The 27,755-nt window shown below is 40.8% G+C and overlaps 1 protein-coding gene across 1 annotated transcript; it reads right to left on the reverse strand.

Moving 5' to 3' along the window:
* Window positions 1–423: 423 nt before the first annotated feature.
* TAT (tyrosine aminotransferase) lies at window positions 424–9,852 on the reverse strand. Its single transcript, XM_036274458.1, has 12 exons — window positions 9,775–9,852; window positions 8,909–9,155; window positions 8,650–8,754; window positions 7,066–7,133; window positions 6,045–6,203; window positions 5,699–5,837; window positions 5,218–5,270; window positions 4,050–4,202; window positions 3,333–3,461; window positions 3,008–3,091; window positions 2,208–2,306; window positions 424–583 (listed from the first exon to the last, which is right to left on the reverse strand). Exons 2-12 carry the CDS (start codon window positions 9,141–9,143, stop codon window positions 443–445), a joined length of 1,365 nt encoding a protein of 454 aa, XP_036130351.1. The 5' UTR covers window positions 9,144–9,155; window positions 9,775–9,852; the 3' UTR covers window positions 424–442.
* Window positions 9,853–27,755: the final 17,903 nt, after the last annotated feature.

The raw sequence follows: 27,755 nt of genomic DNA on the forward strand, positions 1-27,755 counted from the left end.
ATACTATGTCCCCAACTTCTTTCATTTTAACTCTGTTGCATAAAGTGAGATATATCTGAAGTTAGGCAGTAACAGAGTTGGACTTCAGACCTGACTAGAGAGAGTATAGTATGAGGAAATGGTTGGGGGCCCAACTTTTCCCAATCTTTTTTTCCTCTCATCCTGAGCTCTTAATTTTCTTGTCTTTACTGCTTGCTGGTAACTTTTGTTCACCTGGTACTCTCAGAAAAAAAAGAAGTCATCACAGAAGGGGGCAGATAATGAAGTAGTCACTTCAGCAGAGCAGTGAGAGAGAAATCTAGGATTCAGAGTGTGCATATAGATAATGCTGGGGTAAAGTAGGGGCAATTCTGAACCCTCGATGTGTTTTTGAGACTCCTCTCCCAGTTGGGGGCACCTGATGACCTGGGGAGTAGCAGGGCCCAGGAGCATGGACTCAGGCCTATTTGTCACACTCCTCCTGGCTCCCTTCAGCACAATGGTAGTGCTGCTCACAGAACTCCTGGATCCGGCTACAGGCCTCCAGCATCATCACTTCGGGGACTGTGATTACCACTCGGAAGAAATTCGGGTACTCGAAGCACTGCAAAAATAAAAGCCTGTTATTCTCAGAGCAACTGAATCTGGTACTGGACCACCCTAAAATGGCCAGGGCCCTCATCAGCAAGAATCAGTGCCATCTACTCAGGGCTATCAATTCACTTGGTTCCCATCATTGGGACACTAAGTCAATAACTGAGTTAATTTATCTTTTTTAAAATATGTATTTATTGATATTTTAGAGAGAGATATAGAAACATCGATGAGAGAGAGAGAAACATCCTCCTGCACCTCCTGCACTTCCCCTACTGGGGATAGAGCCTGAAACCCGGGCATGTGCCCTATCTGGGAATCGAACCAGGACCTCTCAGTCCATGGGACAGTGCTCATCCACTGAGCCATACCAGCTGGGCTGAGTTCATTAATCTTAAAAGGGACTTGTGGGACAAGCTAGAATGTCCCACCACACCTTTTATTCCCAATATAGATGGGATAATGATGAAGAGAAACAAATTTTAAATAGAAGTCATGTGAGACATCAGTTTGAATCTTATCAAAGAGAATATACTTTGTTGGGGGAGGAAAGGTCATGCTAAAGACTAACTCAAGACTGGCCAGTGTGGCTCAGTGGTTGAGCATCAACCCATGCACCAAGAGGTCACTGGTTCCATTCCTGGTCAGGGCACATGCCCAGGTTGTGGGCCAAATCCCCAGCAGCGAGGGGCATGCAGAAGGTGGTTAATTGATGTTCTGTCTCATCAATGTTTCTTTTTTATTCATAATTTTTTATTAATTTATTTTTGTTACAGATGTTTCTCCTTTTTTCCCCCATTGACATCCTCCTCCCCATCCCCCCACCCCATACCCAGCTTTGTTGTCCGTGTCCATCAGTTATGCGTACATGCATATAAGTTCTGTGGTTTATTTCTTCCCTCCCCCCGCCACCTCCACTTCTGAGGGTTGTCAGTCTGTACCCTACTTCCACGTCTCTGGATCTACCCAATTCCTCAGACTGTTATGTTCATTATATTCTACAAATAAGTGAGATCATGTGATATTTGTCTTTCTCTGCTTGGCTTGTTTCACTTAGGATAATACTTTCCAGGTCCCTCCATGTTGTCTCAAAGGATAAGAGATCTTTCTTTCTTACAGCTGCATAGTACTCCATTGTGTATATGTACCACTGCTTTTTTATCCATTTGTCTACTGATGGACATTTGGGCTGTTTCCAGATCTTAGCTATTGTAAATAATGCTGCTACAAACATGGGGGTACATATATTCTTTCTGATTGGTGTTTCAGGTTTCTTAGGGTATATTCCTAGAAGTGGGATCACTGGGTCAAATGGAAGTTCAATTTTTAATTTTTTGAGGTAACACCGTATTGTTTTGTACAGTGGCTGCACCAGTCTGCATTCCACCAGCAGTGTACTAGAGTCCCCTGTTCTCCTCACCCTCGCCAACACTTGTTGTTTGATGATTTGTTGATGGCGGCCATTCTGACAGGTGTGAGGTTCATCAATGTTTCTCTCTCTCTCTCCCTCCTCTCCCTTCTGCTCTGTCTAAAATCCAATTAAAATTAAAAAAACAGAAACAAAAACCAGCTCAGGAAGAGCTCCTGAGGCTCTAGAAACCATTGAGAATGGCCTGAGAGGTACAAGCACTCACCGTTGCTGGGAGACAGTGGACAGATTGTTCAGCAACTAACCGCTCTGTGAACTCCACATCATTCTCAAATTCTGGGAAATGTTCCATCTCAATTTCAACCTATAAGAGGAAAAAGCAAGCGTATCAGAAGGAGGGAAAACAGGCCAACTCCCCATGCCAGAAATTAAGGTAGAAACTACCCTAAAAAGTATCTTGGAACTCTACAACTGAAAACTTATTTAATAAATAAGTTCTAGCACTTATGAGCTCATGGAATTTTTCACAATGAAGAGAGAATATATTTACATTAATATTTTAGTTTACTTAAGAGTTTCTTCCTGCATGCTGATAAATGAAAGCTGGAAATAGAATGCCAGTATTTCTCAAAAAAGGCACTATTAGCCTCACGGGCCAGGCAATTCTTGATTGCATGGAACTTTCCCACCCACTGCAAGAAATTTAGCATGCCTGGCCCACGGAATGCCAACAGCACCCCCAGTCTTTCTAAAACACAAAATTCCTGTACATTCCCAAACACCCCTAGGGAACCAGTATCATTTCCAGTTGAGAACTACAATGGTGTAGAAAGCCTCTTGTTTATGTCTTATTTCTTCTATGTGTATATATATAAAACAAATATATTAAGGAATTAATTCAATTTAAGAGTTTTGTTTTTTAACACTGAGCTTAGATCATGTCAGTGGAACAATTCAGAACAAGGTAATTCCTACACTGACTGGCTCAGGAGCCTAGCTCTTTGTGAGCCCTGCAGACTGGCTTTCCTTTGCCTTACCAGAAGTGACTGCCACCCACATTCTTACCATGAGGTACATGGCCCCAGAAGGGCGGACTGGTCGGAGTCCAGGGATGGCAGCCAATGCCCCATAGCACAGATCAGCATTGGACTACAAGAGAAGGCAGAGTGAAAGTTAAGTAAAAGAAAAATAAGTCATACTGCCACGTGAAGCTTTTGGCCAGGAGCAGAGCAAAGTGCCAAAAGTCAGAAATGTAAGGGTGGACACCTGCAGTGATGTCACCTCCTGATTTGGAAGTACTATCATTGCTCCAGAAACGAGGACCCATTTTTCCCAATTCCACTGCGGCATCCCCGGACCCCCAAAGTTAAAGGCCAAAGGCTGCCCTTACCTTGAGGAAGCTTAGGGTGTTGTGGTAGAACTCTTGAGGGGTGCGACGCAGGATGCTTTTCAAAGCTCCCTGAACAATGGTGCAGGGTCCCAGGATCCGCTGACTCAGCTTCACCAGCCCATCTCGGATCTAAAAGCCCCCCAGCAAACATATTATTTAGCCTTTATAAAGCATCCCAGCTTTGGGAACTCTGGTTCTGACCATTCTTTCTATCCGTTTTTATATCTCTGGAGAAGTGATGGTGCCTAGTGTCATTCTTAGTTCAGACCACCTGTGTTTGTAGCCCAGCTCTGCTATGTACCTGCGGTGTGACTCTGGGGAAATTATACAACTTCTTTGTGCCTCATTTTTCTCAATTATCTGTAAAGCAGAGATAATACTAATACTGGCCTCATAGGGTCATTGGGAGGATTAAATTAAAATAACGTATATAAAGTATCAGCACATTATATGCCAGCAAACAATAATAGGGGTATTACTACTATTGTTTCCCTTTTTTGTGGTCCAAAGATTGGAAGCAGATGAAACTTCTTCACAGAGCCAGGTACAGAAAAACTGTTGGAGAGGATGTAGTACTATCTTTATCTAGCATCTTTCTAGGCACCCAGAACTACAGGGCCAGGAAAAAAGAGGGGAAAACAGAAAACAACCCCACCCCGCCACTGTGCACTCAAAGTAAAAGTGTATCCCAAATTCAACATACCATATTGCTCTCACCTCATTGCCAAAAATGTCCCTTCGGTCATGGATGAGGATCCAGCCCAACCTCCAGCCAGGAACCAGCCAGCGCTTGGCCAACCCTCCACAGGACAGGATGGGGACATTGCTGCTGAGGGTGGCCAGAGGCTCAAATTTGGAATCTGAAAATACCTGAGGAGGAGAGCTTGCTGTAGTTGTCTTCTTGCTTACTGTCCTCCAAATCCCATGCCCCCTATTCTTTCCCTTATATCAGTAAGGGCAGGACCTTGCATGTGGGGGCTCATCCCTACACCGAAGCATGATTGGGATCCCCAGAGGCTTCAAAGGGGACTATCAAAAGGCATTTAACCTGGTTTCTGGGCTGGACTAAAGGAAGCCTCAAATGAGAAAACTGACGCTAGCCCTGTAATATGGACAACCCCTTGAAGCCAGTTTTAGAGAATGAATCACTGTTTGAGTTATAGATATGAAAATATAATATGGGTCCACAATCACTTATCTGATATTCCTTGGCCCAAATATTTTGCAGAATTATTTGGATTTTATTTTATTATAATTTTTTTTTATCCTCACCCAAGGACATTTTTTTGCATTTATCTTTTAGATAGAACAGGAGGGAGAGAGGGAGGAAGAAAGAGAGAAACATGGATGTGCGAGAGACACATCGAGTGGCTGCCACCCACACGACCCCAACCAGGGCCAGGGACAAACCGCAACCAAGGTACATGCTCTTAGCAGGAACCAAACCCGGGACTCTTTGGTCCACGGGCCTATGCTCTAACCACTGAGCAAAACTGGCCAGGGCAGAATTATTTGGATTTTAGGAAGGTTATATAGCACATGTACCATATATTATGTAACACCCCCAGAGCACTCTGGGATAGCACTCCTCATCAAGCATATTAACGTTTCTGCCCCTTGCACTCTACTCTTATACAGATCCGTAAGTGAGAAAAAGAGAAATCTACAAATATCTTTTTATCAGCCAAGTCAGGTTTTGCCTAAAAGTCTTTGGATTTTCATAGCTGTCTGGATCTCAGACAACTGGCTGAAGAGTACAGGGATATTGATTTGCTGTACTGAAATGATTAGGAGTTACTTCTGATTATTTAGATGCTAACTAAAGGTCCCATGAAATAATTTGAAATGGAGATTATGGTAGTGAGATTTCCTGCCCAAGACTCACCATGTCTCCATAGATCTCATCAGCTAAGATGGGAACACACTGCCTTGCAGCCACTGAAAATAGGAGAAACATGTGGAAAACATTGTTAACTTGAATTGCCTTTGCACATATTATTTACTTGGGCTTATTGTACTTTGCATTTTGTGTTTTTATGTTTTGTCTTATTCTTTAAGAACTATAAATTCGCATCATACTCTTCCAGGGCACAGGGTCTAAATTTGCCATTTAATTAGCTAGATATTTCAGACCCTCTCTCCCATATGATGAGAGTGGTGAAGTGGCAGTATTTCCTCTTTTTCCCCTCCTATTAGGCAAGTCTTACCATTCCAATGGCACACTATTCACTAAAGACCCTACTGGAGCTTCCCCATCTCCAACCCAGGCTTGGAACTTAGAGACAGACTCTATTCTTATTCTAAGAAATGGCTAGAGGATTGCATCCCCATCTCCTCCCCTATCAAGTGAAGTCTGCTGGACTCACCAGCCAGAATCTTCTGGAGATGACTTCTACTGAACACTGACCCGCAGGGGTTTGATGGATTATTGACAATGAGACAAGCTGTCTTTTCATCAATTAGAGATTCCAGTTGTTTCAGGTCAATTTCCCAAGACTTCTCTGGCTGGGGAGGAAGAAAGGGTGAGACACTAAGATGATTTTGAGAAATTCAAGGGGAATCTTTATTTAACTCAATGGTGTAATGTAAATAGTAAAATGTGTCTGTGGTTTCAACCACCCACTTCCAGATCTTTTTCTGCTAAGATAATGCTCATATATTGTTATGAAGTAGTAATTGAGCACTTGTGTCTAAAATTAAAAAGTCACTTACCAATAAATTATAGAGTTTGATCTCAATCCCCATAGATTCAGCCAAAGTCCTGTAGAGAGAGAAACCGGGTCTCGGAACCAGGATGTTTTGCCCTGGGTTGGCCAACACAGCTAAACAAAGTTCAATAGCCTGACTGCACCCACTTGTCAGAATGACATCCTGTGAAGAAAAAAAAATAAACAGTTCATTTTATTAGTGGTTCCAGCAGCAACAGAAGAAAAGAAACTGTCAGATGTGTGTGTGGGGAACAAAGGTTAACTTACTTTTACAAGTTATAAGTAAAGAAGTAGGGACGGTACTAAGCCAAAAATGAAAGAAATTAGCATGCTTATACATGTACATTTCTAAAGGTTGTTGAAAATATTGGCCACTTAAAAGAAATAAACAAATCACTTAAAAAAGGATAGTTCAGTTGTGACTCAGCCAACTTCCATAAGCGATCATTATGACCTTGGGTTTTTTCACCTGGTTATTTATTTACTTTTGACCAAAGACTTGAAGCCTGGCTCTTTTCTGAAATATAGTTGAAGAGTACTTCTTATATTAAGAAGTGTTGACACCCTGCACACAGTTGGCAATAGAGGTGAGGGTGGCATCTAACTTGGCACTGCCAACAATTCAATATGTTGTGGTAACTCAGTCTTCCTATTTGAGTGACCTTAAAGTGAATGAGGGAAGCTACAAATTTTTTAAAGATCCTATTGATAAAACAAAAACTTTTAATTATTTGGTGTTCATGAATTATTGGTTTTCAGTAATCTTTTGCGACCTCTGAGTCCTTTGAGCCTTCTTGAGACAGACACCACATAAACTGTATTCAACATCATTATCATACTATAATGACATTAAATACAATCACTGATTAGTGTCCTCAATATATAAGAAGTTCTCAAGTTGTTAAAGGGAAACTATCCCCAGCTCTTTTTTCCCCCTTGAAACCCTTATTTGTGGAACAGAAACAACGAAAAGGATGTAGTTTGCCCAATATTGCTTCAGAGCTGGTACCTTGTCTAAGGCTCACCTTAGCTTCCAGGGGTGCCTCGGGACAGTGGTAATAAGAGGCAATCTCTTCCCGGCTGGATAGGTAACCTGAAAGAAAGGAGCAGAAGGAGGAAGCTGGAAGTTCATCCCATGACTAACAGCTATACCATAGAGTCCTTTCATCCCTGCTCAGAGCACATACTATTTAGTTTAGCTCTCAGCCACTGTGAAGGAGATTAACTTTCTATTGGAAAACTTTTAAATAAGCACAAATATATAAATAATAACAAAAAAGAGCTCCCCAAACTATAAAACACTGCACCATCTTGGTTATTGTGATTATGTGTTTATTCTCCATAAAATACAGGACTTAGATGACTGCCAAATTCCTTCCAGGGACAATATTTTTGAAAAGTTGTAATCAAAGAGTATGATACGTTGGGTCTATTTTAAATTTTTCATGTTATATCCCTGTTTGTGTTTTTATATAATTTTTTTTTTCTAAATCATATTCTCATATATTATTTCTAAATGTTGGCTTACAAGCTTAAAGTGTAGACAGTTTCAGGCAAATGATTATGTTTTGCAAAACTGCTCTTCAAAAAGATTATCTTTAGTTAGCAAGGCCAGAGGCAATATTTTATAATGTTTGTTAACTTAATAAATAGAGATGGATCTCTTGAGGTTGTTAATAACGAAGAGCATTTTTCAAGACATACTGTATATTATTATTTGCGTTTTCTTTGGCATGAGTGTTCATATCCTTTGAATATTTAAGAGTCAATTCTCTAATGCTCTGGTTATAAAAGTCACTACAAACTTTTTTTATAACCTAACTTTTGGTCTTATTTTTGTTGTAAGACTTTATAAAATAAAAATAATCAACCTAAAAATCATGACCCTGAAACTTCTTTGAAGTGTTTTTAAAATTCTATTTTAGCATGAAACTGAATTTTTATTGTCTTAAGAATATGTTTCTATGTGCACATAAACACAGGAGAAAAATGTGCAACGCTGAAACTAAATCAAGGAATCACCTATTTTATCAAAATGTTAAGTGTAGAAATATTTCATAGATGAAGAGAGTTAAACCTAAATAAGAATACTTTCTTTCTGTCAGAAACAACCTTGAATTCTTCAATAGTACAGTCCATTCTTTATTGTTTACTCCTCTCTAATATGAAACAATTACAACTTCATTGGGAGTGTGATCAGGATCATAATTAAAATAAGCATTGACTACTCAGAGAAGGGGAAATAAAACCAAACAGCTTAATGTTGGACCTAGAGGGCTCAGTAAACAAGCAGCTACAGCCAAGTTCAAGGCCTTCATTTGATAATTATTAATGATAGGATAAGAGCATTATTTGAAAAAAACATATGTGATGGAAGCTTAGCGGGTAGGTGCCAATATACCAAAGAAAGCCAGGAAAGAAGTTGGACCCTGAAGCTTGTGGTTAAGCATCCTAAGACCCCTTACCCCAAATCCAGATGGCCATTTTATCTTAGCCTCTCCTTAGGAACTATGCATCAGGAAAGCAAGGAGAATTGCTAGACATTTATTCTTATTGGAAGAGCACCAAAGATCTGGAAGCCACCTGTTAGAGTCTCAGAAGAAGCTTACCAATGGAGGGGGCATAGCCATTATACTTCCCCGAGTCCAGGGCATCTTTCATTGCCTGGATAACTTCCGGGTCTGTGGGCAGGTTTCCAAACACAGTAGGGTCCCCTTTTCATGGAAGGGAAAAAAAAAAGCCACCAAGAAGTTACTCTTTGACACCCACTGCTCAGACTCACCTTCCACTCTCATCTTGTCCCATCAGCCCACAGATAGGGATGAGGGGAACAATGACCACCCCTCAGTTGAGTGTCCCCCAACTCACCAATTGACAGAGAAATCATTGTTTTGTCTGGGTTTGGCTTCACCTTCATGCTGTCCACAATGGCCCGGATGGGATTGAAAGTGTTGTTAGACATTTCCGAGGGCTTCACGGACCACCTGGCCTTCCTGCCTTTCACTTTTCCTGGCATGGAGCTTCTCCCACCGATGTTGACAGGCACATCCAGGACAGAGGGGAGGGTGCTCTTGCCATTCATCCGAATCACGTATGGATCCATCACTAGTAAAGTCTGTGAGGCAAAAAAGAGATCCCTATGACACTAAGCACAGAGCACCATCCTGGGTGGCTATGTTTGGACCTAAACATAGGGTTGATTTCATTGGACATCTCTTTCCAAACTTTTTTGTTTGGCTGCTTTCTCATGAAGAATAACTATGTGATGAATGAGGGAAGTATTAAGACTTTTTGCTGAGATGGACAGTAAAGCAAGAACCCATTCTATAATATTAGCAGAGAGCATTTTGTTGAATCCTTATTTCCGGCGAGATTCGCGATGTGCAACCCTAGTCCTCATGAAAGTTTAACCATGCTCTCAGTGAAACTGAGGGAAAATGACATGAAAACTCTTAAGCAATCCAAGAATATGTATTTTTTTCTTTCCCATGCAGTGCCTATCCAAGAAAAATGTCTCCCTAACACCTCAACAGATTGTATCTTGCCTTCTGCAAACAAGAACCAGACAGCATCATTCCACGTTGTTTGAAATTTAGTGTTAATGTTGTCAGTAAAACAAAGCACTATCGTATGAGCACCTTTCTGCCCTGTGGAAAAAGAAGTCAATATACCACAAAGGAAAAAGCATGCACCCCAATCACCACCACCAGATTAGCTGAGGCTTGAAGTTTTACCTTTCAGTAAAGAAGCAAGCAGCCTCCGAGTAGACAAACCAGAAAGCTGTCTTAATTCTTCTTTGACAAGTGACAGTGAGCTCAGATGCAATTTATGACTCCTAAAATACTCTCCACAAATGGGCGTTGGACCTGAAACTTTTGCACTATTGGTTAGGTTGAGAACTGGACAGCCAACCCTCTTCTTTCCTCCCCTTTTCACTTTTTGTTGCTTCTCACCTCTAACTCTGTTCCCACCCCCACAGACCAAATCAGGAATTTGTCCTCATCAAACATCTGGAATTATCTGTGTTAACTCTTTCTAGGCACTCAGTAAGATGTTGGAGAGGACTGCCATATTACTTTTTTTTGTTACAAAGCAACCTATTAACACTTTAACAGTACAGAAATGTGCAAAGTAAAAAGTGAGAGTCCTTCCTTGCACTTTGCTATCTATATACTCCCTTCTCACTCTGAGGGGTAAGCAGTGGTAATAATTTAGCCTTTTCTATCCATTCACCAAGATAGAGAGATGATAGGTGGGTAGGAAAGAAGGTAGGGAGGTATATAGATGATTGATACATTGATACACAGATACATATAGATTTCCAAAACACAGATAGGATCCAGCTCTACAACATGTTTGTTTACTTTCTACATCTTAATTCCTTTCCTGTCAGTCTACAAAGTTCTACACCAGTGAGAACAAACTTGGCAGCTGAAGTAAATTAAGGCCCACTCAACAAGTATCTTAAAAGCCCAGGGTCTTCTAGGCAACTGAAACCATACAATTCTATCCTTGTACTGGGACTTTTCTTTCATTTACCTGCTATGGGATTATTGGAAGAATACAATGTCAGGTGAGATCTGAACAAAACCACATCACTAATCAAACACAGCAGAAATCTCAGAATTCCTGTGAGCCTATGAAAATGCCACCCATTCAAGGGTTAAGAGAAACCTTGGTAACCCCATGGCTTAGATCCTATCTGTTTATTTATTGGGAGATGAAGAGTCGTTATGTAAGTTCTTTCTCCTCCCTCTACTGATTCAAGTCTCCAGAAGGGTTGAATAACTTCTTGTTTTCCTGGATCTTCTAATTTTTAGTGCTTTGAAGAACTTATCTAATGCATTCTCTTCCCCACTCCAGTGAAGCAAGCATTTACCACCTCATCTTACCAGTGGAGCAGCAGAATCACTAGGCAAGGGCAGGAAGCCAACCAGGAAGCCAGCCAGGGCAAAGAGAATTCAAGTTCTAAAGCTGGAGCCCTGAGCCCTAAGCTAGCTAGTCAGGAAGGCTCTATTTCAAAAGGGGAATGCATAACCTTGTCTCTACAACATCCAAAGATACAGAAGAGGAGAGTCTTTGAGTTAACTCTCCTGCTTGGCAACCTATGGCAAAAGGCAAATGGCTGTTTGTTGTAGTAAATGCAGTTAAACATTGTATAGATGGTAGCATACTTCTTTGGCTGGACAGGGCTACCCTCTGTGTAGTAGCCAATACAGTGAGAACATGCTATTGTTTCCAAAGCACATAGATTTTGCCCAGAGAAAAGATCATTCTTTTCTAAATGCTCTTATTCTACCACCGTCCATTTAAAATATAACGCATGTCTGTGTACTAGAGAAAATCAGAAAAAAATTAAAAGCGTTTATAGCCCTACCACCACTCTTAGCACATAAGTCTTATTTTACTCTCATAAAGTTGGGATCTTGTTCTATATACATATTTTTCAAGTGAGATAAAACTCACATGACAAAAAATGCACCATTTTAGCCATTTCAAAGTAGAATGCAGTACATTCCCAATATTGTGCAATCATCATCATTATCTAATTCCAAAACATTTTCATTAAAAAGCCACTCCCCGCTGCCCTGGCCAGTTTGGCTCAGTGGTTACAGCATCAGCCCTCGGAGCAAAGAGTCACAGGTTTGATTCCAGTCAAGGGCATGTACCTTGGTTGCAGTTCGTCTCTGGCCCTGGTCGGGGTTGTGCGGGAGGCAACCAATCAATGTGTCTCTCACATCAATGTCTCTGTCTCTCTCTCTCTCTCTCTCTCTCTCTCTCTCTCTCTCTCTCCCCCTCCTCCTTCCCACTCTGTCTGAAGACAAATAGAAAAAAATACTCAAACGAGGATTAAAAAAAAAAAAGCCACTTCCCATCCCTTCCTCCTAGCCCCTGGCAATCATTAATCTACTTTCTGTCCCTATGGGTTTGCCTATTCCTGACATTTTGTATAAATGGGTTCATACCATATGTGACCCCTTTGTGTCTGACTTCTGTCACTTAGCAAATGTTTTCAAGGTTCATTCATGTTGTGCTTGTACTGGTACTCCATTCCTTTTTATGATTGAGTAATATTCTATTGCATGAATATACCACATTTGTTTATCCATTCACCAACTGGTGGAGACTGGTTTGTTTATACTTTTTGGCTACTATGAAAAATGCTATTAACATTTGTATACAAGTTTGTGTGTGTTTATTCCAATTCACTTGGATAGTTTTTGCTTTTGTGAATTTTAAAATTGTATCATGAACATTTTCCCATGTTATGAAAAACATTCCATCATAAAGTATTAGGATTTACTAAATAATTTTCCTATTGTTGGACCTGATGTGGAGTCTAGTTTTTATCATTGTAAGTAATACTGCAAAAATGTTGGTTTGTATATTTATTATTGCGTTAAGATAAATCTTTCTGTGTATTGATTTACTGCATTGAAAATGAACATTTTACTTTTTTTTTTTTTTTTTTAGTAATTAAAGTATGATATAGCCTCATATAATAAATTCGAATGTAGATGTTTATAAACTAAACTCTGAACACCTTCTTTTCCCACAATCCCACTCCGGAGAGATAGCCACTTGAGCCATTTCTTGTGAATCTTTCCAAGTGTTTCTAATGTCTATACAATACTTATATGGCTGGTTCTGTACTTTAAATATATATGCATATAGTATACCTTTGTTTTATAGCTACACTGTCCCTTATTACAGCCACTAGTCATAAGTAGCTCTTGAGTACATATAATGTGGTTTGTCTGAAATAAGATGTACTGTTGGCATAAAATACATGTCAGGTTTCAAAGACATATAAAAATAATGTAAAATGTCTCATCAATGATTTTATACTGATTATATGCTTAAATAGTGTTCTGGATATATTGAGTGGAAAAAAAGTATATTATTAAAATTAATTTCACCTATTTTTTTATGTTTTAAAATATTTCTACCTAAAATTTGAAATTACTATGTGTTTGCATTCTGTTTCTATTGGACAACACTGTTCTTTAGCTTACTTTTAAAAACATCTTAATAATATGGACATTTTTTAATAATATGGAGATTTGTATGGATATCTGTTCTGTTTTCATGCACTGAAATCAACTTCACTTCTTTTAATAGTGTTTGTTTAACCATTCCACCCTTTTGGACATGGGAAGCTTCCAGGTTTTTTTTCCTATTACAGATAAAGCATATTGAACACACTTGTTATTTATGATCAGGAATTTTTATAAGTATCTTGTAATTTGTGGGATAGTTTTCTGGAAGTAGAATCACATTTCAAATACTAAGAGCCCTGGATGGTTTGGCTCAGCAGTTAGAGTGTTGGTCTGTGGTCCAGAGAGATCCAGGTTCGGTTCCCGCTAAGGGCACGTACCTCGGTTGCAGTTTGTCCCCAGCCTCAGTTGGGGTTGTGCAGGAGGCAGCCACTCGATGTGTCCCTTTCACGTCGATGTTTCTCTCTCTCTCTCTCTCTCTCCCTCCCACTCTATCTAAACAAAGATGGAAGAATGTCCTTGGGTGAGAATTAAAAAAAAAAAATTCGAATACTGATAGACCTGTCAAACTGATCAACAGACCATTAGGAAGAAGAAACATATAGATATGTCTATTTTGACAATCTCCTGGAGTTTAGACTACTGGTCAGGACAATATGTCCAGATTGAAGGGTAGTACAGGGAATCAGTTGAGTGTTCTGTAGGTGGACAGAATCTCAGAGGTTAAGACCCTTTTTGACATTGGCCTTAGCAAGAGTCAAGTCATGCGAAGATGGGATTTTCTTGAAGTTAGAAGCTGTTCTGATTGATTTCTGCCACTCAGTTTGGACTTTCAAGGATCCCAGCTACACAAGAGACTCGGGTTCAACTCCTCCTCCTCCACACCCACACAGCCTAAGGGCATGGTGGCCTATCCCCACCTGGATGTTAAAACCTGAGCCTTAGATTGTTCAAATAACCCAGGGCAGCAGCAGTATCAGCCCACCTTTGTCACTGGTTTTCAGTTCCTTGTTGTTTGGCCCTGGAGGCATTCCCTTTTCGGTTTTTGGAGCTTAAGCATTTGTTATATTTTATCCAAAATTTCTAAATATTTTTGCAATTTAAGATTTTTCAGGTCATCCTGAGCTCAATATGGTCAGAAATGGAATTCTCTCTCCTTGTTAATGTTGAAATGTCACCTTTACCTTACACTAAATTCCTGAATTTTTCTGAAACTTTTATGGAATAGTCTATACTAGAATTAACATTTTTACAGTTTTTGATACACATTGCCAGCTTGCTTTCAGAAAGGCCAATCCCTATGTATCAGTAATTGTTTGAAAACCCTGAGAATGATTTTCTTTTAAAAAAAATCTTTGCCTGGTCAGTGTAGCTCAGTGGTTGAGCATTGACCTACACACCAAGAGGTCACCAGTTTGATTCCCTGTCAGGGTACATGGCCAGGTTGTGGGCCAAATCCCCAGTGGGGGGCCTGCAGGAGGCAGCCAATCAATGTTCTCTCTCACTGATGTTTCTATCTCCCTCTCCCTCTCCCTTACTTTCTCTCTAAAATCAATAAAGAAAAAAATTTTAAATCTTTGCCACATTGATTGACAGGGAATAAAAGATATCAAAGTGTTGCTATTATTTCTGTTCTTTTTATTTTAGATGGGGGATCACTTTTCAAGTATTTATTAGCTCTTTGTGATCTGTCAATTATCTATTCAAGTCCCTCACTTGTCTTGCAGGGGGACTCATGTTTTTCATTTTTGTTTTTGTTTTTTTGATAGACCTGGGCCTATGAAGCCACCACAGGGCAACAATACAGCTGCTCTGAGATCATCAGCCCAGCCTCCTCTGTCTCAACCAGTCTGGCTCAGACTCAGGTTTACAGAGCAAAGAACAGTCAGCAGCACGAGACTGTGGAGAATGGTCTGCAAACAGAGCAGCTGACGCAGATTCTGCAGGGCCCAGGGTGGGTTAAAGGGGCAGGGGCTGCTGTCCCCACCCTCATTCAGTAGCTGACAACTGAACCAAGGTCAGAATGAAAAACAGACAAAGCAAACAGTTTTGGTAATACCTCTCTTCTGTAGACTCTGTTTTCTCTCAATAGAAAGCTGGGGGGAGGGGAGGGCAGGAAACAAATGAGAGGACCCCTGCTCTACTTAGGAAGCCTTCCTACCACCAGGTAAACACTGGACAGCCAGGGCCCAATACATTGTAAAAATACTCACAAAATGTACATCAACCAGCCATAGTTAAGACTTTCATTTAAAAATCAAAGAACACCTCTCATTGATTTTTTTTTTTATTAAATATAAAACTATTGTGATTGTCAGAGAAAAGTATTTTATTGTGGTAAAAAAAAAACATATAACATTAAATTTATCATCTTAATTATTTTAAGTGTCCAGGTAAGTAGTGTTAAGTACATTCACAACACTGTGCAACAGATCTCCAGGCCTTTTTTATATTGCAAAACTGAAAATCTACACTCGTTAAACACTCATTCTCTCTCTATCCCCTTCCCAGCTCTTGTCAACCACCTTTCTACTTTCGACCTTTTCACTTTTTGATAGAAAACTATTTTCTAAATAGTGCTATGACCCAAAGATAACCACTATTAATCATTTCCCCAACAATTAATATTTTGAAATATATCTTTTTCTAGGTGTACATCCATAGGCTTTATGTATCAGAATTTTCTGTTCTGTTGAGTCTCATTTTAGATTTTATGAATATTTTCCTACAACTATAAAATTTTTGTAAACTTACTTTTTAATGATTACCTAAAACCCTGGGCTCTTCATTTTTATATACCCGTTTTTCATGTCCTTCCTTTCTCTACTCATGCAAAGTGGCATAACAGCTCCCACTCACAAGGCAGCTATCCCATACCAAGCACAGTTTGACACGCTCCACCTGAATCAGCTCATAATCCTCACACCCATCCCAGGAGTAGGGCCTGGGCCACACCCACCCCACAGGTGAGTGGTGAGCTGGACGTTCCAGTCTTGCCACCTAGCCCCACATCTCACTACACAAGTCTGCCTCTCTTTAGAGGACCACATAAGTTGAAAACATAGTCCTTTCCTCAATAGACAGAAAACATGAAAGACAGTCAGCTGGGGATAACTTTAAGAAAATAATGAGTGGCCCTGGCCGGTTTGGCTCAGCGGTTAGAGCGTCGGCTTGCGGTCTGGAGAGACCCGGGTTCGGTTCCCGCTAAGGGCACGTACTTCGGTTGCAGTTTGTCCCCGGCCCTGGTTGGTCGTGCGGGTGGCAGCCACTCGATGTGTCCCTTCACATCGATGTTTCTCTCTCTCTCTCTCTCCCTCCCACTCTATCTGTACAAAAAATGGAAAAATATCCTCGGGTGAGGATAAAAAAAAAAAAAAAAAAAAAAAGAAAATAATGAGTGAACTATGTGGATTAAGCATGAACTATTTTACTAGTTCATGCCTTTTACTGCTTATTTCCTTAATAGTTACTTTGCGTTATCTCATCCTGAACCATTATCAGTGATCATTCATCAGTTGAGTACGGATGTTTTAATTCCCCTAGTGGACTGTAAATTTCCCGAGGAAATGCAAGGAGGGGCGCATACCTTACCCTGTTCTTCTCCACTCCCTCTAGCATGGAGTCTTATATGAGCCACATTCAATACTTGCTTGCCAGTTGGCAATGGATAGTACATAATCAGAGAAAAAGAAATGGTAGATAAGAGGAAACCAAAGCCTTTGTCTAGTTAGAGATGGTAGGGAAGGAGTTTAGGAAAGGTTAGGAGGCTAGATTGGACTCTGATCACTTATAATGTCATCTTAATTCACAGAGAGAGCATTGTCCTTCATTCCCACATTCATAGCTCATGTAGTTTTACAGAAACAAACAAACAAAAAACCCACAAACCTGTGAGCTAGACAGAGAGAAGGCTGTCAGAACAGGGAGCTGAACCTGGTTGAGCTTTTATTTTTTCACTAAACTTTTTGTTTTAGAATAGTTTTAGATTTACAGAAAAGTTGCAAAAAACAAAAAGAGTTCCCACATACCCCTCACCAGTTTTTCCCTATTTTTCACATCTATGCCATTATGGTACATTTTTAGTCACAACTAAGAAATAAACATTAATATGAACTGAATTCCACATTTTATTTGGACTTCACTAGTTTTTCCACTAATATCCCTTTTTCTGTTCCAGGATCTTATCCAGATACACATTACATTTACCAGTCATGTCTCCTGAACCTAATCTGGTCTTAGATAGTTTCCTCTGATCTATAACAGTTTCTCAGACTTCCCTCATTTTTCATAACCTTGGCAGTTGTGATATAGGACATTCCTCAGTTTGTGTTCATCTGATGTTTTTCTTGTGGTTAGAAAGGGAGGACTAGTTAAGCTATTAAGGTAATGGCCACTCCCTTCACGTCTGAGCTTTAGAAGTTAAAAAGGAAGTAAAACTTTCATCTAGTTGATGATTGAAGTGCTTGCTGGCCACTTCTCCCATGAAGTCTGGCAAATAACACCATCCTGTTTGTTTTGCGCTTTGCATAACCATTGAAACCATGCCCTATTAACGCATATTTCTTTAGTCGGAACTTGGTGTTCCTTCATTTGTGGACAGCTAAAATCTCAATCCCACTCCAGTCCCACGTCCATCAAAAACGAGTGTCCAAAATGGCGGCGAAGTGAACGGAGCTACACAGACCATCTCCCAGGACCAAACTGGATTTACAACGAAAATAAAGGCAAATCGTCAGGAAGGGGCAACCGAAAGACACCTTGGAGGACCACATAACCAGAAACACTGACTCAATCCTGGTAGGCTTGCGAGGACGCAAGAGGGGGCCAGGAGCCCACGGTCCGCAGCGGCCTGGGCAGGGACCAGGGGACTCGGCGGGACGCTGCCACCAAGGTTGAGTCCCACGAACTCTGCGTGCTAAGCCCTCGGCTGGTGCTGCACGGACTCGCGGGGACCAGGGGACTGTGCTGGACGCTACTGCCACCTCTGCAGTGTCCCGCTACCGCAGCTCAGTCCTGGGGCTTCTGCTGAGTGCAACGCCCTTGGCTGGAAGCAGCACCCTCAGGTTAAAAGTCCCAGGCGGCTCCACGACGCAGAGTCCGGACAGAGGCTAAATTGGTAGCAGCCACTTACCTTGGGCTCCGGCAGAGGGAAGGCAGACTGGACTAGAACTGTGTGGGGACACTCGGGTTTTGGAGGGTGCTAAGAGCTTTCCTGAGTGCAGCCACGCAGGACTGTGGTCATTTTACTCCTTCCCAGGACAGCGGTTGCCCCTCCCGCATAGATTCAACCTCACCTAGTGGCCATTGAAATGCTAATTCAGGCCCATTAACAACCAACAGCTGCCTCACTCTCAGGAAATCCTCTTACACTGAGCACCTGAGGGAGTTTTTCAGGCAACTCAGAAACCAAGAGTCTGCAGGTGACCTCTACTAATAGCCTGCAGGCAAAAAAAAAAAAAAAGCTAGAGGATAACTACCATTCCCTGGGCTGGCAACACTAACCAGAAAAGCTAAGACTTGACGGTGGTGTTTAAAGTGGGTCCTCCCTGGCGCATCCAAACCCAGGAGAGGGAGCCACAAACAGCAGAACACCAACACCCACTGGGAAAATTTGGCAGACTCCAAAGCCCACTGTGATAGCCAAAATGGTGAGAAACAGAAACAAAAGCCAAATAAAAGAACAAGAGACCTCTACGGAAGATGAGATAAATGAGGTGCACTTAAGCAAGTTAACAGAAATAGAATTTAGAGCCATGATGTTGCGGAAGCTCAACAGCATGTATAAGGACAGGAGCACCATGAGTAAAGACATAGAAATGTTGAAAATCAACCAGTTGGAAATTAAAAACCAACAGGAAGAAATGAAGAATGACATATCAGAAATGAAAAACACATTGGAAGGTCTAAAAAGCAGAGTAGGGGAAGCTGAGGACCGGATCAGTGAATTAGAAGACAGGCTAGAAGAAATCAACCAATCAGAAAACCAAAAGGAAAAAAACGATTAAAAAACAGGAAGACAGCTTAAGAGAACTGTGGGACAACTGGAATCGGAATAATATTACCATCATAGGAGTCCCTGAAGAAGAAGAAAATAAGTGAGGGTTAGAGAATATATTCGAAGAAATAGTGACAGAAAACTTCCCTAATTTGGTGAAGGAAGAAGGCATTCAAGTTCAAGAAGCACAGAGAGCCCCAAGTAAGAAGAACCCAAACAGGCCCACACCAAGACACATAGTAATCAAACTGCCAAAAATTAAAGACAAAGAGAAAAACCTAAAAGCAGCAAGATATAAGCAACAGGTTATCTACGAAGGAAACCCCATAAGCCTCTCAGCTGACTTCTCACAAGAAACACTACAGGCTAGAAGGGAATGGCATGAAATAATCAAGGTCGTGAAAAACAAGGATCTGAATCCAAGACTACTCTACCCAGCAAGGCTATCATTCAAAATAGAAGGTCAAATAAAGAGCTTCTCAGACAAAAAAAGGCTAAGGGAATACATTAGCACCAAACCAGCACTGCAAGAAATGTTAAAAGGACTGCTGTAATTACCAGGAGAAATGGGAAGGAAAATAGAACCACACTAAACAAAAATGGCAATTAATAAGTACATATCAATAATCACCTTAAATGTACATGGACTGAATGCTCCCATAAAAAGACACAGAGTAGCTGATTGGATAAGAAAGCCTAACTCATCTATATGTTGTTTAAAAGAGACCCACCTCACAACAAAAGACTCACATAGATTGAAAGTGAAGGGATGGCCCTGGCCGGTTTGGCTCAGCGGTTAGAGCGTCGGCCTGCAGTCCGGAGAGACCCGAGTTCGGTTTCCGCTAAGGGCACGTACTTCGGTTGCAGTTTGTCCCCGGCCCTGGTTGGTCGTGCGGGTGGCAGCCACTCGATGTGTCCCTTCATGTCGATGTTTCTCTCTCTCTCTCCCTTCCTCTCTCTCCCTCCCACTCTATCTGTACAAAAAATGGAAAAGTATCCTCGGGTGAGGATAAAAAAAAAAAAAAGAAGAAAAAGAAAGTGAAGGGATGGAAAAAAATCTTTCAAGCAAATGGAAAAGAAGAAAAAGCTGGGGTAGCAATACTTATATCTGATAAAATAGATTTCCGAATGAAGGCCATAATTAGAGACAAAGAAGGCCACTACGTAATATTGAAAGGATCTATCCAACAGGAAGATATAACCTTGATAAACATATATGCACCCAATATAGGAGCACCAAAATATATTTAAAATCTTCTGGAGGACTTCAAAGGAGAAATCGATAGCAATACAATCATAGCAGGGGACTTCAACACCCCGCTGACATCACTGGATAGATCCTCTAGACAAAAAATTAGCAAGGAAACAGAGACTCTAAATGAAGCACTAGACCAAATGGATTTAATAGATATCTACAGAGAACTACACCCCAAAACTACAGAATTCACATTCTTCTCAAGTGCACATGGGACATTCTCAAAGATAGACCACATGTTAGGGCACAAACTAAGTCTCTACAAGTTCAAGAAGATTGAAATTATATCAAGCATCTTCTCAGATCACAATGGCATGGAACTAGAAATCAATTGCAAGAAGAACATACAAAGACATTTGAACACATGGAAGCTAAATAGCATGTTATTAAACAATGAATGGGTCACCGAGGAGATCAAGGAAGAAATCAAAAACTTCCTGGAAACCAATGAAAATGAAGACACAACAACACAAAATCTATGGGATGCAGCAAAAGCAGTTCTGAGAGGGAAGTTCATAGCACTACAGGCCTACCTCAAAAAACAAGAAAAATCTCTAATAGACTATCTAACCTCACAACTTAAAGAACTAGAGAGCAAACAAAAAGAAAACCCCAGAGCAAGTAGAAGGAAGGAAATAGTAAGGATCAGAGCAGAACTAAATGACATAGAGACCAAAAAAACAATTCAAATGATCAATAAAACAAAGAGCTGGTTTTTTCGAAAAGATAAACAAGATTGATGGACCCTTAGCTAGACTGACCAAGAAACAAAGAGAGAGAACCCAAATACACAAAATCAGAAATGAAAGAGGAGAGATAACAACTGACAGCACAGAAATGCAAAAGATCGTTAACAACTACTATGAACAATTATATGGCAACAAATTCGACAATCTAAGCGAAATGGACAAATTTCTAGAAACACATAGTCTCCCAAAACTGGATCAGGAAGAGATAGAAAACTTGAACAGACCAATATCAACAGAAGAAATTGAAGATGTAATCAAGACTCTCCCAGCAAACAAAAGCCCAGGCCCGGTGGCTTCACGCAGGAGTTTTACCAAACATTCAAAGAAGAACTAATACCCATTCTCCTCAAACTATTTCAAAAAATTCAAGAAGAAGGAAGACTTCCAAACTCATTTTATGAAGCCAGCATAATTCTAATTCCAAAACCAGAAAAAGACACAACAAAGAAAGAAAACTACAGACCAGTATCCCTGATGAACATAGATGCCAAAATCCTGAACAAAATACTAGCAAATCGGATCCAGCAATACACCAAAAAAATTATCCACCATGACCAAGTGGTATTCATCCCAGGGATGCAAGGCTGGTACAATGTTCACAAATCCATACATGTGATACACCACATAAACAAAATGAAGAATAAAAACCACATGATAATATCAATAGATGCTGAAAAAGCCTTCAACAAAATCCAGCATCAATTTCTGATAAAAACGCGCAGCAGTGTGGGAATAGAGAGATCATATCTAGACATAATAAAGGCCATATATGAAAGACCTACAGCCAACATCATACTCAATGGGCAAAAACTAAAAGCATTTCCCTTAAGAACAGGAACAAGGCAAGGATGCCCACTTTCGCCACTCCTATTTAACATAGTACTGGAAGTCTTAGCCACAGCAATCAGACAGGAAGAAAAAATAAAAGGGATCCAAATTGGAAAGGAGGAAGTGAAATTGTCATTATTTGCAGATGACATGATACTGTAAATAGAAAACCCCAAAGACTCCATCAAAAGTTTACTAGACTTAATAAATGAATTTGGCAAAGTAGCAGGATACAAAATTAACGTCAAGAAATCGATGGCATTCTTATACACCAATGATGAACTCACAGAAAGAGAAACTAAGAAACAATCCCATTTACCATTGCGGCAAAAAAATTAAGATACCTAGGAATAAACTTAACCAAAGAAATCAAGGACCTATTCGCAGAAAACTACAGGTCATTGAAAAAAGAAATAGAGGAAGATATAAAAAAGTGGAAGCACATACCCTGTTCATGGATTGGAAGAATTAACATCACTAAATGTCCATATTATCCAAAGCAATATATAGATTGAACGCAATCCCCATCAAAATACCAATGGCATACTCCACAGAATTAGAACAATTACTTCAAAAGTTCATATGGAACCAAAAAAGGCTTCGAATAGCCACAGCAATCTTGAAAAAGAAGAACAAAGTTGGAGGGATCACATTACCAGATTTCAGGTTATACTACAAAGCCACTATAATCAAAACAGCCTGGTCCTGGCACAAGAACAGGCATATAGACCAGTGGAACAGAACAGAGAACCCAGAAAAGGACCCAAGGCAATATGCTCAATTAATATTTGACAAAGGTGGCAAGAGCATACAGTGGAGTAAGGACAGCCTCTTTAATAAATGGTGCTGGGAAAATTGGACAGCTACTTGCAGAAAAATGAAACTAGACCATCAACTTACACCCTACACGAGAATAAACTCAAAATGAATAAAAGACTTAAATGTAACTCATGAATCCATAAAAATCCTAGAAGAGACTGTAGGCAACAAAATTTTAGACATCATACGCAGCAGAATTTTTACTGATACATCACCTAAGGCAATAGAAACAAAGGAGAAAATGAACACATGGGATTACAGTACATCAAACTCAAAAGCTTCTGCACAGCGAAAGATACAATCATCAAAACGGAAAGGCTACCCACTGTATGGGAGAGCATAATTGCCAATGATATATCAGATAAGGGGTTAATTTCCAATACATATAGAGTGCTCATACAACTCCACAAAAGGAAGACAAAGAACACAATTTAAAAATGGGCAGAGGAACTAAATAGACACCTCTCCAAACAGGACATACAAATGGCTAAGAGACATATGAAGAAATGCTCATCATCACTAATCATCAGAGAGATGCAAATTAAAACAACAATGAGATATCACCTCACACCTGTCAGAATGGCCGCCATCAACAAATCATCAAACAACAAGTGTTGGTGAGGGTGTGGAGAAAAGGGGACTCTAGTGCACTGCTGGTGGGAATGCAGACTGGTGCAGCCATTATGGAAAACAATATGGTGTTACCTCAAAAAATTAAAAATTGAACTTCCATTTGACCCAGTGATCCCACTTCTAGGAATATACCCTAAGAAGCCTAAAACACCAATCAGAAAGAATATATGTACCCCCATGTTTGTAGCAGCAGTATTTACAATCGCTAAGATCTGGAAACAGCCCAAGTGTCCATCAGTAGACGAATGGATCAAAAAGCAGTGGTACATATACACAATGGAGTACTACGCAGCTGTAAGAAAGAAAGATCTCTTATCCTTTGAGACAGCATGGAGGGACCTTGAAAGTATCATCCTAAGTAAAGCAAGCCAAACAGAGAAAGACAAGTTTCATATGATCTCACTTATTTGTGGAATATAATGAACATAACAGTCTGAGGAATGGGGTAGTCCCAGAGACGTGGAAGCGGGTTACAGACTGACAATCCCCTAAAGAGGGGGGTGGTGGGGGAAAGATAAACCACAGAACTTATATGCATGTATGCATGAACAGTGGACATGGACAACAATCTGGGGAAAGGGCAGGGAGGAAGGGGGAGGGGGAATCAGTGGGGGAAAAAGGAGAAACATCTGTAACAAAAATTAATTAATAAAAAAAAAAAAAAAAGAGCCCTGGCCGGTTTGGTTCAGCGGTTAGAGCATCCGCCTGCGGTCCGGAGAGACCCGGGTTCGGTTCCCGCTAAGGGCATGTACCTCGGTTGCAGTTTGTCCCCGGCCCTGGTTGGTCGTGCTGGTGGCAGCCACTCAATGTGTCCCTTTCCCATCGATGTTTCCCTCTCTCTCTCTCCTCCTCTCTCTCCCTCCCACTCTATCTGTGCAAAAAAATGGAAAAATGTCCTCTGGTGAGGATTTTTAAAAAAAAGAAAGAAAAGAAAAGAAAAGAAAAATGAGTGTCAATTGCAATGGAATACTATGCAGATGTAAGAAAGATCTCTTATCCTTTGAGACGACATGGAAGGACCTAGAGAGCATTATCCTAAGTGAAACGAGCCAGTCAGAGAAAGACACATATCACATGATCTCACTTATTTGTGGAATACAGTGATACCTCGGTTCTCGAACATAATTCGTTCCAGGAGGACGGTCGAGAACCAAATTGTTCGAGAACCGAAGCAATGAAACCCAATAGGAAATAATGGAAACTGGATTAATTCGTTCCAAGCCCCAGAAAATGCCTATTTACTGGCCTAATTTGTATATAATATGTAGAAAAACATAAGTCTCAACAAGAAATAAAAGTGTACGGTATGTCTAAGGGTTAAATTCAGTGTAAAGCGTGACTCTCTCCACAAAGCGTGACTCTCTCTCTGCACCCACACTGATGACGCAAGCAAGGCGCGCTGGGCCGAATGAACGCCATTCGGCTCAACTCGGCTCATCTCGGAAGTTCGAGTTCCAAATATTTGTTCGGATTCCAAGACAAAAGTTTCTCGAATCTCCTGGTCGAATACCGATTTGGTCGAAAGTCAAGGCGTTCGAGAACCGAGGTATCACTGTATCATCCTAAGTGAAACAAGCCAAACAGAAAAAGACAAGTATCATATAATCTCACTTATTTGTGGAATATAATGAACATAACAGTCTGAGGAATGGGGTAGACCCAGAGACGTGGAAGTAGGGTACAGACTGACAATCCCCAGAAGAGGGGGTGGGGGAGAGATGAACCACAGAACTTGTATGTATGTGTGCATGAACAATGGACATGGACAACAAATCTGGGGACAGGGCGGGGAGGGAAGGGGGGAATCAGTGGGGGGAAAAGGAGAAACATCTGTAACAAAAATAAATTAATTAATTAAAAAAAGAAAAGAACACGAGTGTCATTTATACTTACTGAGGGAGCCACCAAACAAGCCTGGGAAATAATTCTGTATTCTTGCCATACTGATGTCCAGAATAATCTAGAGTCCAATCCCTCAGCCTATGTCTGGATCAGAATTTCTTATTATTTGTGTAATAATATATGTTGACTGTGTTTTATTTATTTTTTATTTTTTTAATCCTCACTTGAGGATATTTTTCCATTTATCTTCAGATAGAGTGGGAGGGAGGGAAGGGGAGAGAGAGAGAGACATCGACGTGAGAGGGACGCATCACTGGCTGCCTCCCACACAACCCTGACCAGGGCTGGGGACAAACCGCAACTGAGGTACATGCCCTTGACTGAAATCGAACCAGGACTTATTGGTCTACAGGTTGATGCTCTAACTGATGAGCCAAACTGGCCAGGGCTGTTGACTGTGTTTTTTAAATTGAGATATAATTCATAAAGCATAAAATTCACCTTTTTCAAATGTACCATTCACTGGTTGCTAGCCTATTCGCAAGGTTGTACAATAATCACCACTATCTAATTCCACAACATTGTCATCACTCCAGAAAGAAACCCTGTACCTATTAACAATCACTTCCCACTCCCACTATCGCAACTTGCCCCTGACAACCACTAATCTACTTTTTATATCTATGGATTTCCTCTGAATGAAATCATACAATGTGTGGTCTGTCTCTGACTCCCGTCACTTAGCATATATCCTCAAGTTTCATCCATGTCATAGCATGTGTCAGCACTTCATTCCTTGTATGGCTGAATAATATTCCATTGTATACATATAGCACATTTTGTTCATCATTCATCAGCTGATGGACATTGAGGTTCCTTAGTTAATTGTGGTATTTGTTTTTAATCCTCACCCTAAGATAGGTTTATTGATTTCAGAGAAAGAGGAAGGGAGAAGGAGAAAGAGAGAGAGAGAGAGAGAGAGAGAGAGAAATATTGATCGGGGATCAAACCCACAACCTAGGTATGTGCCCTGACCAGCAATTAAACCTGCAGCCTTTGTTTTGGATGTTCCAACCAACTGAACCACCTGGCCAGGGCAGTTGTTTCTGTTTTGACAGGTGCTTAATATTGCTAGCTGACTCAGCTCCTGGCATCATACCTTGTCTTCCTAATTTCTAATCCCCACCCATGTCTTATCTTTAACAAAATATTGCCAAACCGTGGCTATAGCTGAAAACAACACACTGGGGGAAAAAAAACAAAACACCACACAACAAAAGACCACCTCTATAGAAATCATTGCTGATTTTTCTACCATATTCATTTGCTAGAGAGTCACATACAGTTATTGAGTGCCTGTGTATTAAGCATTGTTTGAAGTTCTACGGCCATAAGTTTCAAGCAGATACAGACCCTGCTCTCAGGGAACTGGAATCTAGTGACTGAGACAAACATTAAGCAAATCATTACATAAATAGATATTTAAATTGTTATTAGGATAAGTGCCACAGACAAGAGAAAAGTATAGGAAGAATAGCCCAGGGTGAGAACAGACGCTGAAGGAGACTTCTCTGAAGAAGTTGCATTTAAGTTGAGTTGCGAAGATAAGGATTTGTCCAGAAGAAGGGGGGAGTCCAAGCTGTGGAAATAGCATGCTGAAAGCCTTCGTGGTCTAGGGGCTAGAGAGAAAGTGATGGAGCACTATGACTAACGGGAATGGTTGACAATGAGGCTAGAGAAGGGCAGATGGGTCTGGCCAGATTATGCTTGTAGATAAGGTGATCCGTAGCTGTAGCAGCATCTTCTTGCCAAAAACAGTAGGCTTAAACTGTTTTCCAATGTACCAGGGCATTTAGAAATCCTTTAAGCTGCTCAAAATTAGGCAATTTTCCTTCCAGTTCTATGAGAAACAATTCCGGTCTGGAACCTTCTTCTTGCCCACAGATAACATCCTAGATATTTTCTTGTCCACCGGCAATATCTTCTCTTTGCCTCTTCAGACCCATTCTTTGTCCTTCCCCATCCTTCTCTGTGCCCTAGGAGGCTGACCTGCATGGACCCCCATCAATGGGATCCCTTGGCCATTACGGTCACTGGCAAAAGATTAGAAGTAGGGGAAGGAGTGAACACAGATTGAGTAATTAATTCTCTGGCTTCCTTCTGGTTGGACTGCATTTCTGAAGACCACAGCTACTATCAGGAGTCCAGCTCCACACAACTATTCGGTCTAGGTTCTTGTCATTATTTCTTCCCCTAGCCCTTCCAGGCCTCAGTGGGGACAGCTCCCCTATTAGTTTCTTCACTTCCTACTCACACCTTAAGTTCCCCCCAAATGGCTACAACAAAACTCCCACTCCACATGCTCTTCAACCATGTGGTTTGCCATTTCTCCATTGAGAGATGGAGGCTATTTCTCCACTCTCTTGAATCTGGGTGCTTGGACCAATGGAGATTGGGGGAAATGTGCCAAGCCAGTTCTGGATCTAGTCCTTCACTGATCTACAAGCTTCTGCTTCCTGCTCTTGGGACCCTGGGCCTCCACGTAAGAAACCCAGTTGACTCAGCTGGAGGGAGAGGAACCTAAGGAAGCACTGAG

This window comes from Molossus molossus, unplaced genomic scaffold, assembly GCF_014108415.1.
Source record: "Molossus molossus isolate mMolMol1 unplaced genomic scaffold, mMolMol1.p scaffold_m16_p_21, whole genome shotgun sequence".
Taxonomy (NCBI): domain Eukaryota; kingdom Metazoa; phylum Chordata; class Mammalia; order Chiroptera; family Molossidae; genus Molossus; species Molossus molossus.